Below are 19515 nucleotides of genomic sequence, written 5' to 3' on the forward strand. Positions count from 1 at the left end.
CCTCTGGTTTTTTGGGGAACGTGTATCTGAATATTTTTTTTAGTTCGTCATATATCTGGTTCCAAAATTTTTTCGTTTCTTCACATGTCCACCACATGTGTATAAAATTACCTTCTTTTGTTTTGCATCTCCAACAGTGCAGAATCTTTTGAAAGCAGCTAAGGAGAGATGGTCTGCTCAAGTATCAGAGAGGCGAACTACCATATACATATCTATATATTCCACTGTGTTTAAATGCTAATATTACCATAGACAGTAGATATTTGGTTTATTGGCTCATTATCTTGGAGTGGGTATTCCCATGGGTGGCTGAATGCTACTGTATTTCTTTCATTTCCCTAGTTCTCTAGGTGCTGAGAAGTGGTGCTGTCATAAAAGAACATATTACAGGCAGTTTTAGTAAAATACAGAGCTTGCATGTCACCATCCAGACCTTTATATAAGAGGGTTTGTTTTTTCTTGTAGGGGGTCTGTGTTCAGCTTCTCTTTTCAGACTTTCGATGTTGGCCACAATCCAGAAAATTGCACAGCTATTGTGTCAAGGAGGGCCTTGAATTTTCTTTAGAAGACTTTTGCAACTTGACTGAGTTTCAACAGCCATTTGCAATGCAGTGTATGTGGCTGCTATGGCGGGGGGAAATCAAATACCCCATTGGGGATACACAGACCTTTGCATACACCCCTAAAGAGCACTCTTTATTTTGCATATTGTCTTTACAGAGGAAAAAATGTATCTAAACCTGGATTCATCTGTTCAAACAATCTGTTGTAGTTGGGCTTTTGACAGCCTGATTAAAAAACAAAACAAAAAAAAAAACTTCCAAACCAACCACAACGTTGCCAGAAAAATAGGGTTGTGCACTTGTTTGTGGCATAAGCACTTCCTGTTATACTAGCACAGCCTGTGTAATTTTCTGATCAACAGCTTTGAAGAAGCACGTATGCCAGAGAAGCTATCAGTTGAGTTTTTCTGCTAGTGCATTGATCTAAGGACACAGGGCTGAGCAAATAGAGGAGTTGTCAGTGTAGCACATTTTCCAGGTAATAGTAATTATTAGCTGAACCAGTTTTGGTTATTCCATTGTGAGCAAGAGGTCATTCCATCTGAAGTAATTTCAGATGCTGAAATGTCTACTTCTGGCTTTTCTTACCCCTTTTCTGGTACTTGCAGATTAAAAATAATTTTTAAGCTGCCCTTCATCACAGAGCAATGCAAAAGAGGGTACCTTATAGTAGTTAAAACCAAGGAGTGTTGGTATTAAAGGGTTAAAAGGCTCTAATCAAGACGCTCTAGTCACTGAGCAGCTGAAAGTCGTTAAGCTTCCAGGAATGTGAGTTTGTATAAATAGTCAGCTCACTCGTGTGTTTGTTCCCTTCCTTCCTTTCTTTTGGGCGTGTTTGCTGATATGTGTGGTTTGTCACCAGGGTTTTTTGTTTTTGTGTAAATAAACCTTTTATTTGAGTTCCAAACCGCTTGCTCCAAGATTCCTTTATTGAAGGGATACTGACACTCCGGCCCTTCTTAAACTGCTGCGCGAAATGCTCTGCTGTAATGGGACATTGTGGCGGTGGAAGCGCACTGGACATTGGCATAGCATTAAACTAATTAAAGTTTAATGGGACAGGTTATGGATGTTTGTACGTCAAGAAGGAGATAAGGAGTGCAGTTCAGAGTGATTTATGAAAGGACTGGAGCGAAGACAGAAGCGGTTGCCGACAACAAAAGCCTTCAAAGCAGCTTGAGTCCTGCAACGTGCCTAGAAAAAGTTTTAAACAGGCACTGCGCAGTTTGTACTCGCTGGAAGACGTCTTATTCCTTGAGGAGCCATCTCAGCAGCTGGGAGACGGTCTACAGGTGTGTGAGTATCGTTCCTAAGCCCCGGGGAGGATGGCAGAGTCCCAGGAAAGTTTTACTGTCCCATTTACGCGATTCAATGGGAAAAATTGGCAAGATTGGAAGGCTAGAGTAAGGGTTTGGTTGCAAGCAAAAGAGTTGTGGAGTTGTACTGAAGCACCGCCTTTACAGGCAGCTGCAGACGCGTCTGCAGAAGACAAAGCAGCAGCGGCAGCTTCACAGAAACGCGACAGGAAAGCCCAAGGTCTACTAGTTTTGGCAGTGGGACCAGAGCAAATGCCTTATGTTTCTGAGTTAAAGAACACGCATGAGGTCTGGACGGTTCTGCAGCGGCTAAATTCCAGAAACACTGCGGGGGCCAAGATCCATGCTACAAGATGTTTGTTTGATTTACGTCTCCAACCTGGAGCGTGTGTGAAAGAACATATTGCCAAAATGGTGTCTGCCTTTAATCAACTAAGACAGCTGGGCATTCCTTTCTCTATGGAGCAGCAGTCATACATATTGTTGTCTTCTCTTGATAAAAGCTATGAGACTCTAGCTTTAACTTTGGAAGCTATGCCTTCAACCGAATTAACGCTTGAATACATTTCTTCTCGACTTGCAGATGAACAGGATAAAAGGCAAAGAGAGAGAGGTTTGTCTTCAAAGGGGAGTTATGCTGTGCCTAAGAGTGGGGATGCTGAGTTTGAGAACACAGTAAATGCTTTTGCAGCTAGACACTGTTTTCGCTGTGGTTCCTCTTCCCATTTAATCAGGAATTGTACACGTGAACCTGGTCAAGACAGCACCAAGGCCATTACCCCTAGTTACCAGACAAGGAGTTCCAGGGGACGTCGAAGAAGAGGAGGAGGTCGTGGCTACTCCCACAGCACACAGCACATGGCTTCAGCAATGGCGTTGATGCAAGGGCGTGGCCAAGGCAGCAAACTACGCTGGTTAATCGACAGTGGTGCATCTCACCACCTGGTGGCGCCATCTAGTGTCCGTTTGCAGAATTGCAGACATTTGCAAACCCCTAAAGTTGTGACAATGGCAGATTCAACTAAACGTTCCTTAAAGACCGTAGGCACAGTGTTCTTGAATTGTTTGCAAACAGAAATTGATGCCTACGTGCTAAAGGGAATGAAGGGGTGTATTTTGTCTGTGTCAGAACTTGATAGAAATGGGTTTAAAACTGTGTTTGAAAATGGGGTTTGCACTATTTCAAAGAATAACGTATCTCTTTTGCAGGTGGAAAGCAGAAATGGGTTATATTATTTTGAGACAAGTCCAGATGAAGTTGAACAGGTTCATGCTGGTTGTGTGAACTCGCCTACCCATAATTCTTGTGTTCATTTATGGCACCGCCGTTTGGGACATATTAATTTTCAGTATGTTAAAAGGCAACCTGAATTATCAGAAGGGTGCAAATTGAACAAATGTACTAAGTATTTGGATTGTACTGCATGCAAAAGTGCGAAGGTTCATAGATGCAGCTATCCCAGTTCAAATAGAAAATCTGACAAAGTATTCCAACTTGTGCATATGGACCTATGTGGCCCAATGCCTGTTGCTAGCATGGGAGGTTCAAGGTATGCACTGTGTCTCTCGGATGACAAAACCAAAGTCACATGGTTTTTTCCTCTCAAAACAAAAGCAGATACTGCAGAAACAGTTAAAAATTGGGTTCATGCAGTAGAACTTGAATTCGGTACTAGAGTACTTGCTTTTCAGACAGACAGAGGGTCAGAATTTACCGGGTCTGTGTTGCAGAATTTCTTTAAGAAAAAGGGAATTAAGCATCGTCTGTCTACACCTTATTCCCCCCAAGAAGGAGGTGTGGCCGAACGTAAAAACAGGGTTCTGCAAGAGTTGGCAAACTCCATGTTGTTTGATGCTAAACTCCCTCAAAGTTACTGGGCGGAAGCCTGGCAGGCGGCTACTCATATTCTGAACCGAGTATATAATTCAGTAATTGATACTACACCATATTTTGCTTTATATGGGAAGAAGCCCAAAGTTAATTACTTTCGGGTGTTTGGATCTCAAGCCTATGTACTTATCCCAAAAGCGTTAAGGAAAAAGGGAAGTCCAAGGGCTAGGAAACTCATCTTTTGCGGGTACGAACCACATGCCAAATCTTGGAGGTTCGTGAACCCAGATGGGGATACTACAAGAGTGGTCCTCAGTAGGAGCGCTGAATTTTGTGAGCAATCCGGATGGACTCACTTACACGCTAACCCTGAAATTTTGAGAGATGATTTAGGCATTTATGCTGAGAATGAAAGTCCAGAGGGTGGTGAGCCAAAAGGGGACGGTGCACATGGTTCAGATGCAGATTCTGACCAGGCACAAGGTTCTTCTCCTAAGGTAGAAAAGCCAGAATCTGGGAGTGTTCCAACATCGCCAGTCAGTAGGCCTAACAGACAGCAAAAGCGAAGCAGGTCGCCTGCAACACCAAGCCCAAGGGAGGTAAATAAACGGAGGTCTTTATCACTAGAGGCACGTCCAGACATAAAGTCTGAGACAGATTCTGACAGCCAACGGTCAGAGGGGGCACAAGAGGAGCAATTGCGCAGGTCAAAACGTGTCACAAAGGGCAAGCCGCCAGAGCGGTTTAAGGTGACAAGTGTATACGTAAATATGGCACAGTGTGAGCCAGATAGCTATATGGAAGTACAACAGCTTCCGAGCTCAGAAGCCGTAAAGTGGCAGGAAGCAATGGAAAAGGAGATGGCTTCAATGAAGTCTCTCGGTGTGTTTACAAGTACAGAGCTTCCGAAAGGGCAACAAGCTGTAGGTTGTCGATGGGTATATCGTTTAAAGCCCACAACTACTGAGGAGTTGCAATATAAAGCCCGACTAGTTGCAAAAGGGTTTTCGCAGCGCAAAGGTGTTCACTATTCTCAAATCTATGCCCCTACCTCAAGATCGGAGTCATTAAGAATGCTTTTAGCCTCTTCAGCTAAGAAGGGAAATAAGCTGTTTCATTTTGATGTCAATGTGGCTTACTTAAATGCAGACTTACAGGAGGAAGTCTATATGACACCACCACCAGGTTTTGAAGGAGACAAGCCAAACCAGGTCTGGCGCCTACACAAATCCATTTATGGGTTGAAACAGTCCGCCCGTAATTGGAATTCCTGCTTAAACGATGCTCTAGAGAGCATGGGGTTCAGAAAGAGCGCAGCAGATGCGTGTCTTTATCTAAAAGGCTCGGGATGTGAACAAGAAGCAGTCTTGATATTTGTTGATGATTTATTATACAGTGGAAAGGACGATAAACTTGCACAACAATTTGCCACAAAGCTTGGAGAAAGGTTTCAGATAAAATCACTAGGCAATGTATCTGTTTATCTAGGAGTTAAAATTCAGCAAGATGAAGATGGTAACTATTGGCTCAGCCAAGAAGCTAAGATCCAGCAGTTGCTGGAAAGGTTTAAAATGGACAACTGTGCTGGTGTTAAAACCCCAATGGAGTTAAGTTACACAAAGGATGCTCAAACTGAACAACAGGCAGAGTTCTGTAATCCAGGGGTTTACCAGTCAGCGATAGGCAGTCTACTCCACATTGCACAGTGGACTCGGCCCGATATAACATATGCTGTCAACATGCTGTGTAGACAAGCTGAAAAACCATCAATGCATGCTTGGCAAGGAGTAAAAAGAGTTTTAAGGTATCTCCAAACTACCAAAAGGTTTCGCTTAAAACTATCAGCAGAGGGCAGCACACAACTTGAATGTTGGGCCGACAGCAGTCGGGCAGATGCTGGACCAGATAGAAAATCAGTGTCAGGAATGGCGATAAAATTTGGAAATGCACTAATTGGTTGGAGATCAAGAAAACAATCACTTATAGCTTTAAGTTCAATTGAATCTGAGTTCAATGCATTATCAGATGTATGTAGAGAACTGGAATTTTATAAGCAACTGGTACAAGAATTGTTTGGAGAATGTTCCCTACCTATCAGAGTGTGGGAAGACAATCAACCTTGTATTAAACTAGCTAAATCAGGTCAATTCAAGACACACACAAAACACTTGGATATCCGTTATCAAAATGTATGCCAAAGTGTAAAACAAGGTTTAATTGAACTAAAGTATTGTCCAAGCAAAGAAAATCTCGCAGATGGTTTTACAAAAGCTTTGAGTCCGCAATCTCATAAATGTTTCTGTTCAGGTTTAAATTTGAATTAAGGTTGGTATAGCTCAGTGTTACGAGCGAGAGGGGGTGTTGGTATTAAAGGGTTAAAAGGCTCTAATCAAGACGCTCTAGTCACTGAGCAGCTGAAAGTCGTTAAGCTTCCAGGAATGTGAGTTTGTATAAATAGTCAGCTCACTCGTGTGTTTGTTCCCTTCCTTCCTTTCTTTTGGGCGTGTTTGCTGATATGTGTGGTTTGTCACCAGGGTTTTTTGTTTTTGTGTAAATAAACCTTTTATTTGAGTTCCAAACCGCTTGCTCCAAGATTCCTTTATTGAAGGGATACTGACACTCCGGCCCTTCTTAAACTGCTGCGCGAAATGCTCTGCTGTAATGGGACATTGTGGCGGTGGAAGCGCACTGGACATTGGCATAGCATTAAACTAATTAAAGTTTAATGGGACAAGGAGGAAGAAGAGGAACGATGTTGTAAGGGAGTAGATAATGCCAGAGTGAAGTCGGGAATAATAACATTTGAAAATCTAGCCAAGTCAATTAACCTCTCACATTTTTTAAATTTTAAAAATGGCATTTGCAGGCCTCCTTTCTCCCAAAGGGCAGCATACATGTCTGGGAACTTGAATCGAGATCTCCCAGACCCTAGCCTGAGATTTAATCTGTTACATTTACGCTGCTTCTGTTGGAATAAGTGAGATTTCTATTGTGCTAGAAATGCATCAAAGTTGGTGCCAATTATAGTTCAAGGATGAGGGCATTCTATAATTATGGCCCCCAAAAGTAAGACTTTTACTCTGTTGTTTGTGGTGTGGTGTGGTGTGGTGTGGTGTGGTGTGGTGTTGAGTTGTGTTCTTTCTTTCTTTCTTTATAATTCTAACACTCAGAAGGGGAACATGGCAGCTCTTTGACATGTTTAGAGATTCTGCATGGGGAATGAAGATGCTGTCTCCAGTGTCTAAACTGGAATACCGGTAGAACTGGATGAGACACGGTTGAGCTTAGGGTTTACCCTATTTAATTCATGAATTAAAGCTGTAACCCTGTACTTACTTGCCTGAAAGACTCACCTAACACCATAAGACTTAGGTTTGAGTAGACCTATATAGGGTCACTTTGTAAATGTATTCATGTGTTCGTCCTCTCACTTTTCATAAATAAGTATAAATATCATCGCCCTTATAAAACTACCACTAACTATTTCAGTAGTTACCTGTTTAAAATCTCTCTAGCACATCTTCAAAAACTTTATTGGAGGCCTTTGAAGGATCCCTTGAAATGTAAGGTTTCTTCATCAGTCTTAAGTGTAGCACATCTCCCTTCTTTTAAACAAATACATACAAATAAGTGTTCTCAGTATTTTGTTGCAGCTCCTGCCGCCTTTATCAGAGACCACCTCTCTGTGATATTTTCAAGTGTGATCTCAGCTGTGGATATTTTTGATTCCTTGCACAAGAGTAGAAGATGAAACGCATTTGGTAAAAGGAATCTGTAGATAGAAGAGAGTCGGGGAGGCAGCAAAGGCATGTGAATAACCTTGTTTGTATTGTAAATACAAAGGGCTTACAGAGAGAGAGAGATTAGTTCTGCCTTCTGTGAAAAGTGTGTATCTCTGGCATCTCTTTATCTTACTGGAATAATATAGTTATTCAGTGTAAGTCAAGGAATCAGGAAGCAAAAGACCATTGTGCTTAATCTTCAACCAATGTTTGATTGAAACTTGCACGGAAAGAGTTTCTAAACGCTTTTAAGACAGTACCTGATTGGGACAGCACTAGTTTCTCTTGTATGTGGTCTTTGCTCTTCTTTTCCAGACCCTGCACACTCTTCCCCCCTCCCTCCACCACTAGAGGTTATTTTGCAAATGCAGCAAGTTTGACTGGTCCACTGTTGCTAAAATGATATAAATTGAATTTCTGCCTCTGCTAACTGGGCACTACCATCAGTGTATTTTTGAAGCTGAGGTATTATCCTGAAAGCATTTATAGAGGCAGAGGAAATTTTTTTGGATTTGGGCCTTGTGATAAGGGATTATTATTTGTAATTTGTAATCTGCTCATTCTAGTTATTTGGTAAGTTTTGTGGTAGCTGTGGTCAAAAAATGAAGTTACCTGCCTTCAATATCTCAGCTGTGTTGCTGTCATCTGCCAGTGTTCATCTGTTGTTACACCAATGCAGAAGAGTCTGCATATGTAGCTTAAAGTGTCTGCAAGCCAATTTTGTTTCAAGCTCCTTTAAGCAGATAGGTATTATTATTTATTTATTATCCAACGATAGTGGGGTGGTTCACAACATAAAAATACAATAAGGTAAAGGTAAAGGGACCCCTGACCATTAAGCCCAGTCACGGACAACTATGAGGTTGCGGCACTCATGTTGCTCTATAGGCTGAGGGAGCCAGCGTTTGTCTGCAGACAGCTTCTGGGTCATATGGCCAGCATGACTAAGCTGCTTCTGGCAAACCAGAGCAGCGCAAGGAAACGCCATTTACCTTCCTGCCGAAGCGGTACCTATTTATCTACTTGCACTTTGACGTGCTTTCGAGCTGCTAGGTGGGCAGGAGCTGGGACCGAGCAACGGGAGCTCACCCCATCCTGCGGATTCGAACCGCCAACCTTATGATCAGCAAGCCCCTAGGCTCAGTGGTTTAGACCACAGCGCCACCCGCTGTGAGAACACAAAATACATAATAAAAACAAGAACAAGAAACTAATAAACCCTCCTCCCACAAGCACAATTAAAAGGACCTAGAACATTAATCAGCCAAAGGTCTATTTAAAGGAAAATGTTTTTACCTGGTGCCTAAATATGTAATGAAGGCACCAAGTGAGCCTCTAGGGAGAGCATTCCACAAGTAGGGAACATGTTACCATGTTTCCATCCTCTGGACCTCATGCCCCAATCTGATTTAAGAATTAAAGCATCTGGCAGAGCTGGAGTTATGAGTTCAAGTTCTTCATCTGATGGGGAGGGCCAGAACAAGTGTTGGAATTACCATAGCTAGTTTTTAAGCAATAGCAGGAGGGAAGTGAGGTTGCAGGCACGAAGTTGGAATGCATAATCATTTTCATAATGACCAGGACTACTCATGCCACATAAATACACACTGCAGTATAGGCAGCTCTCTGGAAACATTGTTAATTACAGTGGCTTTTTGCAGGTACACCATGTTATATAGTTTTGAGAATGCAGAAAGCAAAAAACATGTTCATTGTAGGAATGCAATCAAGAGCAAATACTGTTAACTACATGTTAGATTCATAAACCATATTTTATACAAATAAAACAAAAAATAGCTCTGAATATATATCTGGAATCTTTTGCAGAGTTGCTGATTTCCAGGGTTTCATTTTCATCATTGAGATGATAAACCATTTGTTATAGCTGTGTCTACAAAATTCCTTTCATTTTTTAAAAAACACACTCATCTTTCTGTGGTTTGGAGCATCCCTCCAAGATTTCTTAGGATTTCACATATATGATTAAGTTGCTGTACCTGTCCATTTACAAAAGTTATGTTAAATAGTTTTATCAGCATTCCTACAGGTATAGTGTTCTGCAGCTATTAGTGTTGATACTCACTCTACTACTGATGTTTTCCATCCAGTGTTCTAATTTAGCAGTGTGTGAGCTTTGCAGTCATTATGACTGCTGGTAGAGAGATTTTTCTGCTGAGTCCTAGATATCCCTGAATCAGTGTATACTGTATTGGCAGAGAAGTGGAAAACTACCAGATCAGGCTCCTATGTCTTTTCTCTCCCTTTTCTACTGCTAAATGTGAGAGAGTACCTGAATTTGAATTGGTCTTGACAGACTAATATTTCCACCATGGTGCCAAATGTTGGGTAACCTCTGCTTTTGTCAGTCTGGTTAAGGAGTACACAAATTATTTCCTGCTTATATCACTCTCACTTGATGGATGGACAGACCCCACCAGAAACAGCTCTGCTTGCTTCCATGAACCTCTCCAAATATTTGAAAAATGGCTTGCTCACAGTTTGTGAAGTGTTTACCGTATTTTCGGAGGTATTTTTCCTTTCAATATGTTTCCCTGCATGGTGAGGGATGCAATCTTTCTAAGCTAGTCATGGATGCATAAATGAAGCTATAGGGCCATAAAGTTATCCTATTATTGGAGCCTGTGAGCATTCTTTGGCATCCTCTAGCCTGGTGCTCTCACCAGCCTGGTGCTCTCTAGATCTTGACTCAAATTCCCATAATTCCTGACCATTGGTGATACTGACGGGCGCTTGCAGTATCTGAAGGGTACCAGGCTGTGGAAGGCTGACCTAGGGTATGTCTTCTCATTCTTAAACTAGTTTTAACAAAAAATGACCCTGTTTGCACATAATCCCAAGATAAAGCATGGCTTTAGTGTGTGGACATGTGGATGCCGGGAGAGAAGATGTTCCTCCATATTCCTCTTCCAGTTCTTCTGCTTTGAGCTAAGCCGTGGTTTGTCTTAGTGTGTTGTCAAGAGCAGCAGGACTGGAGTAAGGCGAAGTGGCTGTGATCTACTTCCTGGAAGTTTGCTTGCTTATGCACTTGCGCTATGCCGTGATTTGGCTTAGTATTGTGTGCGCACTGAGCCAATGTGTGTGTCTCCAGGAATCTGTGTGGAGAAGAGGGTTAAGGCCATTCAAAACATCATTCTCAGCACCCTCAACAAGCATCAATTTGCAGGATTTGGGGGGGAGGGCGGAAGCCATGACAGTTAAACTGGTATAAAACTGTACTATATAGGGATGCCCTCTTGATTTTGTTTAATCATGGGTATATTTTGAGATCTCTTGTCCTGATGGGTGGGCAAGAGTTCTTCACTTCTAGAGACTTGAGCTCCCAAGATGGTTTGCAGTCTTATGGTATAAAGAACAGCTGTGCTCAACTGTTGCTATTTCTGTAGATTTGCAAGGCAGATGGGGCAGTGTCCCCAAGGACAGGACTGCGCCAAGTCCTTTGCACTGCAGACAAAGGTCTTCCTCTTTTGCTTTCTCCTGAAAACGACAGCAAAGTGGGGATGATTCACATTAGTCATTAGATAAAATAGTCCTGTTCTAGGTTTTCCACTGGGTAACAGACTTCCAGTTTATTATTATAGCTCACCCTGTCTCCAAGTCTCAGGCTGGCTGGCAGCATTTCTGCGTCACATTCATTTTCAAAACATTATGGAGTGTGAGTTAGTTCCATGTTATATGTTGGGCAGTGACATATCCAGGGCCACCTGCTGTACTGGGATTTGGATGTCGGTCTTCCAGCTTCGATTCAAACATCAAGTACTGGCCGGCAAAGGACAGTATTTGCAATCCTTTTCCAATGTATTTTCATCACAGTCTTACAAACTGGGGCATCATTGTTCTCATTTGGCAGAGAATTTGGGATTTTGGGTAATGAAGAAGCCACCCAAATACTTTGGGTGGTTTCAACTAGTTTTTACTCAGAGTAGACTCACTGACATATGTCTGTGCCACAAGCTGGGGGAAGCGAATAAAACTGCCTGCCTCCCAGGCTGCTGCTGAAGGTCCTAAATGCTTGGCAGAGTTTATTTCCAGTAGACCTTGGCTCTTATGCAGTCACCCTGGAATGCTTTAACTGAAGCCTAGCACCACAACTCCTGCAGCCAACGGATGTGGCAAGCCAAGCTAGACTGAGTAAAGCTTGTCAGGCTCTACTTCTCCAGCCATGGAAAGTTGGAGCCAAAAGGCCTCTTGTCAGTTTCTCCTCTGGTTGCTTTGCATTGCTCCAGCAGAATAACTGATATCCTGTCTTGTTGGGAACGAAGGGAAGAAAGTTTGCCTTGCAAACTAAAAGCTTTTGACTCTGCGTGGAGAAGCCTTGGTATAAAAACCTTCTTTTTTATTTTTTTATTTTAAAAAAAGAATCCTCCCAAATCACATGATTTGTGAATTGCACAAGGAAGGAGTTGGAAAGACTGAGATGGCTTCTGTCCTGTGTATATGCGTGCACATGTGTCTAAGAGGGGTTGCTAGGAAAAAGTGATTTAATAGACTAATTTGCAAGGGAGGGGTGGAGGAAAGTTAAGAAAGAGACTCCCCACAGCCTGAGATTACCAAGTCGAAACCTATCATTAGACATCTGCGTTCCAGTGTGTCGTGGGCTTCTTTTTTCTAAACATGAGCACACACATTCCCAGTAATTGCTGAATGTGGGCGGAGCCACTGAAAGAGTCAGTGAAATAACTTTCAAATTTCTACATTAAGACAACTGCTTTGGGGCCTTGGAGGGCTGCTGCTTGGCAAGCCCCCCTTTTTGTTTAAGGTTTCCAAGCCTGTCCTGCAGGTGGATTGCTCCGGTAGAAGCAAGGAGAGCTGCAGGTTCTTCTAAGAGGAGCCTGGGCATTTCTGGCTTTGTCTAGAAAATACTGCACCCCTCTTTTGAGTCATATTGTTTTTACAGAAACAGAGGCCTAAATACAAAGACTCTTGAGCTGCAGTGCTCCAGCAGATAGCATTCAGCGTTGAATCTTGGAAGTAGGGGCTCAAATGCCAGCTTAGCCAGGGACAATGTGGGTGGGTGTAGGACAGGGGTCAGCAACCTTTTTCAGCTGTAGGTTGGTCCACTGTCCCTCAGACCTTGTGGGGGGCCGGACTATTTTTTTTGGCGGGGGGGGGGGGAATGAACGAATTTCTATGCCCCACAAATAACCCAGAGATGCATTTTAAATAAAAGCACACATTCTACTCATGTAAAAACACGCTGATTCCCGGACCGTCCGTGGGCTGGATTGAGCAGACGATTGGGCCGCATCCGGCTCCCGGGCCTTAGGTTGCCTACCCCTGGTCTAGGACAAGTTCACCTCTTTTTGCCCTCCATGTGGCGTCTGCAAAAGTGACAGTTCAACTTCAGGCATAGCGGTTTGACTTGATGTTAGGAATAGCATCTTTAGGCTGTTACCCAACTGCTGTAGGTCTGAAGTGATATTTTGGGTTGGATTGATGTATTTCCTCTACTGTGTTAGTTTCAGGGGACAGGCAGTTGCCATGATGTGAAGGTTATAGCAGATTTATATATGAGGAGACAGTCCACATTAGCAGCGAAGATCAGCTAGGCAGACCAAAGCTGATGGCCAGGGAGATGGCGTAGGCAGACTTGAGTGCGGAAGATCTGGGCTGCCCACAATAGATTGCAGAGAATGACCTAAGGGTGGTGGTGTTCTGATCTGAGAAGGCTTTATATGTAGATTTCCTAATCTACTGGAAGCCTGGGCTGAGAGTTGCTCAGTGTCTGGGAATGGGTGCATTGTGTTGCTTCTGTAGGCTGGTTTCCTAACTGGATAATTGATGCTTTTACTGATGGGTCCAACTGGTACCTCACAGTGGCACCTGTAGATTGATAATGGGGATCCTGGACTAGTAGCTAGATAGAAGGCATGGTGATGGGAAATTGAGAGTGGAGTCCTGGGGCAACAGAGGAACTAATCTTAACTGTACATAGGCTTGATTATGCTGCTTATGTGCTTGCATAGAAAAATAGCAATTGTTCTGAGTGGGACATTTTACCACTGTTTGCCTCTCATTCTCCCTACTGCTGCCACTTCATTCTCTTCTATTTCCTTCTTCTATTGCTTTGTTAAAGCTGAGAGAGAGAAATATAAATATGTGCAGCTGTTAAATGCTGGCATAGGAGGAGCATAGTGAGTACAACAGAAGGGGAGTATGCACTGCTTCAAAAGTTATTCCATGGCTGTATGAAGGTTATTTATTGAAGGGAGTGGGGGGAACGCAGATACTAGGGGCATGACATGTTGGTAGATACTATCCATGTGATTTCTCCACTATCTGTTCCTTCAGTCGACCCCCTGCTAGCAAAAAGCCAGCTGCAGTGTTTTAGAGCAGGGATTACCAACTTTTTAAAGCCTGTGGGCAAATTTGGATTCTTGAGCTAGTGCTGTGGGTACCGCCCCTCTTGTTTCCCTCCCCCCCCCTTCTCTCTCTTTCTTTCTTCCCCTGCCCCTACGAGACAGAGACAAACTGTGTGTATACATGCTTTACTTTTCCAAGGGATCTTGGATAAAAGCAGGGCTTTTTTCCCAGCCAGAAGTCAGATCCAGTACGATTAAGCTGAGCCTAGAACAGCACATTGACATTAAGGATGAGGGTCACTTTCAACTTCTTCCTTCAGCTCTGTGTTATTTTCAAGGTAGAAAAAATAACCACCCTGAGCTCAGAGGCTTTGTGGGCACCAGGAAAGACCTCAAGTGCAGACTTGTGCCCATGACAACCCCTATTTTAGAGACAGTGGCTGTATCGCAGAGCTGATGGTAAAAATATTCCGACTGGTGCATAGTTAGTGGCCTTCCTAGATCCCTAGTGCCACTAGTTTCCAGCACCTGGTAAAGCAGAAGAGATCTGAGGTAGGCAGTTTAACTCCTAAATATAGGAGACCATTTAAATGGCACCTTACGCAGAATACATTTAATGGAAGGAGTTATAAAAGGCCTATACCTTTGTAGCCTGTAACACCCCGATTTGTGGGTGGGGCGGGATGGGAATGTTTACGTGTTTGGTTGTGGCAGTAATAATAATAATAATTTATTTGTTTATATCCCGCCCATCTGGCTGGGTTTCTCCAGCCACTCTGGGCGGCTTCCAACAAAATATTAAAAATATATTAAAACATTTAAATACATTAAAGCTGCAGAGTTACTACAGCTGCACTACAAGGCAAATTAGTTGCCCAAGGTGAGAAAATATTTTTTTTTTAATGCAACCACATTTAGAACATCTAAAATTAGCAAAAATCAAACTAGCATTTGGTTCAGTGATGGACATGAGCTACTCATAGGTCTTTCCATAGGGTAATGATAGTTGCAGGAATGTGCATCAGACATTATAAAAAAGCAAGATTGGCCACATGGACCTAAATTAATAAAGTGTCTTAAAGGTAAAGGTACCCCTGACAGTTAGGTCCAGTCACAGACAACTCTGGGGTTGCGGCGCTCATCTTGCTCTATAGGCTGAGGGAGCCAGCGTTTGTCTGCAGAATAGCTTCCGGGTCATGTGGCCAGAATGACTAAGCCGCTTCTGGCGAACCAGAGCAGTGCACGGAAATGCCGTTGAGTGTCTTATAGGCACTCAAAGTCAGGCCTTTTTTCAGCTGGAACTCATCAGAACTCAGTTCTAGCACCTCTCAGGCATTCATGGTGAGGTCCGGCACCTCTTTTTCTAGAAAAAATAGCACTAAACAGAGTTATTGTAACATAGGTAACTTTATTGCACTAGAGTCCCATTTTAATATAGTTACATATTTGTTTTTAAATAGAGGTTTAAATTAGTATATACAGCCTTCAACTAAAAAGTAATATTTTTGTTTTATAGAAAGATACAATAGGTCCCCAATGAAGAGAGTGAAAACAGTTTACTTGTTTTATGCCCTGTGGCCAAAACAGATAAACTAAACACAGAACCTACAAAACACTCAAGGAGTACATATTTACAACCTGTGCAATATAAAATGGTGTTCAGCTCATATTCAAATAATTATCATCAAGAAATACTCAAATTTTCAGCTCTTTACATACAAGTCAAAACAGGTTTGTTTTGCTTCATGGTAATCATCCATGACCATTGGCCATGTTATTTAGGCCTGAGGGGAGTTGAAATCCAGCAATGTATGATTTCCAATTCCAGATCTAAGTTCTTTGAGAGAAATACCCTTTAAATGCTACCTTTAAAGCATTTGCAAGTTGGTGTTGTCAACACAGCTGTGGCTTTGCAAAGCCACTGACCTGTCAATCACCTGATGTCACTAGGACACCAGGACCTATTTTTCAAGAAAAAACCAATCCAAGCAAGGCTTGAAGTCACCATCACCAATCAAGCTGACTACACTGACTTCAGGCTCTGCTTTCTGCAGGGGTCAGCTGCTCCAATAAGCTTCCCATACAGAACTTGGTAACCAATCCCAGCTGGCTTGCTCTCACTGCCAATCAGCTTACTGGAAGTGACATCAAGCCTCCCTTGCCAGTGCACAATTGGGAGCATACTTTCAGGCTCCCAATTTTGCATTAGCAGCTGCATCTCTACCTGTCCCTCACCTGATGTCAGGTGTAGGGCAGGGGTGTGTGGTTTGAGGGAAACAGCTTTGTGGGCTGAGATGGGACCCATGCCAGAGGTTTACCACCTGAACTAGGGTATGGTCTGAAGGTGACATACAGAATCGTAGATTTGTAGAGTTGGAAAGAACCACAAGGGTCATCTAGTCCAACCCCCTGCAATGTAAGTATCTGTTGCCCATTGTGGCAAAAGGTCCGCATCTTGCTGAAGCTGAGCCCATCTGAGTATGCTGAATGTTTGGGTAAGTGCCTGCCTGAGAACCACAAGTATGTTGATTTAACTAAATTTGTTTTGCATTTTGTCCCACAGAATGAGTTTATTTAGGTTATTATTTGTTGTTTGTGGTATTTGTATAGCCAAAGCCATTACAAAATTTATTTATCATGCTAATCCTTTGCTTCCTTGGAAAGATCAGAGGTGCTTACAAGGTAAAAGGTAAAGGGCCCCTGGATGGTTAGTCCAGTCAAAGGTGACTATGGGGTGCGGCGTTCATCTCACTTTCAGGCCGAGGGAGCCAGCATTTGTCCACAGACAGCATTCCGGGTCATGTGGCCAGCATGACTAAACCGCTTCTGCCATAACGAAACACCACGACGGAAGCCAGAGCACACAGAAATGCTGTTTACCTTCCCGCTGCAGCAGTACCTATTTATCTACTTGCATTGTGTGCTTTTGAATTGCTAGGTTGGCAGAAACAGGGATGGAGAAACAATAGCTCACTACCGTTGAGTGGATTTGAACCACTGACCTTCCGATCTGCAAGCCCAAGAGGCTCAGTGGTTTAGACCACAGCACCACTCACATCCCATACTTAGAATATGGAGCTTACAAGGAGCTCCCAATGGTCTACCATAAAAAACTGATCTGCTTCGTTTATAAAATATGAAGCTGCCTTATACTGAGTTGTAGCATTCATTCATTTAGTACTGTATAAACTGGCAACATTTCTTTAATGTCTTGGGCAGACGCCTTCCCCAGCCCTGCTACCTGGAGAATCCAGGGCAATGGAGATTGGTGTCAATTGGGACTGGGAGGAAGAAAGGCCATCAGTAGAAGGGGCTGGAGCAAATGGTTGGAAGAACGAACTAATTCTGTTTTTTCTTCCATCTATCTCACAGATGAGTTCTGCAAAGGCAACAGTGAGAGTAAGGAGGAGGTTGACAGCCACCTCTGGACCTCTTGTAAGTAAGGAGGTAGTTTAGAAAGAAGATGAGTAAGAGGGAACATCATAGAAGTATGTAAAATTTACATGTTGTAGAGAAAAATGGAGATAGATTTTTTTTTATCCCATACTCAGAACTTGGAGACGTCCAATGAAGCTGAATGTTGGAAGATTCAGGACAGACAAAAGACAGTACTTCTAGACACAGCATGGGCATAGCCAGGCTTCATGTGGGTGGGGGGGGGCAGCTGCCCATCCCCAGCTATAGCCATGATACAGAGCACATAAATTATGGAATTTGCTCCCATAAGAGAAAGTGATGGTCACCAACTTGGATGTCTTAAAAGGGGAATTACACAAACTCATGGAGAATAAGGCTATCAGTGGCTATCAGCAGGCAAAACATGTGCTCTGATATTGAATAGTGTTTCTTGCCATCAGTGCTGTAGCTTCAACAATGCTATCAACTGGAATTTTATCCCTTGTACTGAATGAGAGGTAGAGCTCCCTTAATCTCTCCCCCCCCCCCCCCGGTGGTGCTGCTTAATGGATTTGTATGAAGGGACAAACTGTTGTGACTTTTAGGTGCTTTCTTCCCTTCCTCCTTGTTCATGTGCCTCTTTGGCAACTTTTCAGGGAGATTTGAAGCAATGCTATCAGGTTTGAAAGTGAATTGATTCCATTCCGATCTGACTTTTTCCAGTTTAGTGACCAGCTCAGACTTGGCTAGGCTTCTAGGAGGCATTGCCTCACCTTCTCTGCCACCAATCAGCTTCTTTCAGAGTTTTAAACAGCAACTGGAAGGGCTACTGGAAACTGCTGGCAGAGCTGCCACCCACCTTCCTCCAGCTGTCAGTTTAAAGGGAAACCTGAGTAGCTGGCAGGACAATGAGTGCCCTGCTGGCATGTTGTTTCTTCATTTATTCTACGGGCTGGCAAGAAGGCATTTCATAAAATGTAAAATGGGCTGGAAATCCTAATGATTACTAAAATAGTGTCCATAATACATACTTCAAAATCATGAGACTGAATTTAATCACTAACTCCGTGTGTCCTAAGAAAATACAGTATTTAAGCTTCTCTAAATTTGGGGTGAATTACTTTTACTGCCCTCTTTGAAATGCTAGGAGAGGTATGCTGCATGCCTGGTACTAGACAGGTATACCACATTGGCCCGAATATAAGCCACACCTTTAAAATTGGAGGGAGGGGGAAGAAAAAAAAGGAAGAAATACCCGAATATAAGCCACTCCATTCCCCGCTGCTCCTGGCTACATACGGGGGGGGGGGGGGGAGCTGTGCTGCGCTGCCGTCAACCTTGCCCCTTCTTATCTCCCTCCCTTTCTGGCCTTGGGGGAGAGGACGGGGGACTACGCATGGGGTGGCCGCCACTTTGCCATTCTCCTGGCGCTGTTTGCCCCACGCTCCTGGCTGCATACCGTAAGGTCGTGAATATAAACCACACTTTAACTTTTCACAGTCGGAATTTGGGGAAAAAGTGAGGCTTATATTCAGGCCAATATGGTATCTGTTACCTGCAGGTATTCACAACAATCCAAATGACCATAGGAACCTAGAGGAAAGCATCCTGTGTTATAACAGGGCTTCTTCATGCTGAAATGTGCCAAAAAGCAGTTAATACCTATGCAGGAAGTTGCATATATGCTTGTACCCATATCCAACATCAAGTGACTGCTGGCCAGCCTTGTGAGTGGCAGTTACAGCAGCAGATTATCCAGCCAGTTAATGCCACTTCTAGTCACCTTGCTTATTCCAGAGCTGCTGCTCCTGCCAGACCAACCTTTAATCATAATTGGTTGGGTGGTGGCAGAAGCAGTGAATCCTCAAGCTGTGCAGGGAGAGCAATGGTGGCCGGTAGTGGCACCAGCCAGCCTGTGGATCTGGATCCCGGAGGCAGGGTTTGGCAGACAGAGGAGCCAGCAAAACTGAGGTGGCAGCTGCAGCTTGTTCTGACTGTTATTCTGTGGCTTGCCTGGGCCACCCACCCACTGCTTCTCATGATGCTGTAGTTTTCAATGCTACCTGTCTGTGGCCAAGCAAATTACAGTGTGATGACATTCTTATATTATTGTATGTGCAGACATGTATTGCTCCATTTCCCTGAAAGGGATAAATGATGGATTTCAAAACCACCACAGACTTCTTAGTTCCTCCATCTGAAAAGCAAAGCAAAGCAAATGAAGAACATTATATAAAAAGCCCTGCGTATGGAATAATTTGCACAAGATAGCACTTAACATTTCTATAATTAATGTATTGTTTTCTG

General features: G+C 43.2%; 1 protein-coding gene across 4 annotated transcripts in view; it reads left to right on the forward strand.

Moving 5' to 3' along the window:
- Nucleotides 1–19515, forward strand: part of TEX264 (testis expressed 264, ER-phagy receptor) — a 158939-nt gene that overhangs the window by 9072 nt on the left and 130352 nt on the right. For 3 of the 4 annotated variants that reach the window (XM_077924774.1, XM_077924776.1, XM_077924775.1), the window contains exon 4: nt 17185–17247. The exons of the other annotated variant lie outside the window; for it this stretch is intronic. In XM_077924774.1, coding sequence (XP_077780900.1) covers nt 17185–17247 — 63 coding nt within the window. The remainder of the gene's footprint in view (nt 1–17184; nt 17248–19515) is intronic. 4 annotated transcript variants of the gene reach the window in all.

Source organism: Podarcis muralis, chromosome 2 (assembly GCF_964188315.1).
Source record: "Podarcis muralis chromosome 2, rPodMur119.hap1.1, whole genome shotgun sequence".
Lineage (NCBI taxonomy): Eukaryota > Metazoa > Chordata > Lepidosauria > Squamata > Lacertidae > Podarcis > Podarcis muralis.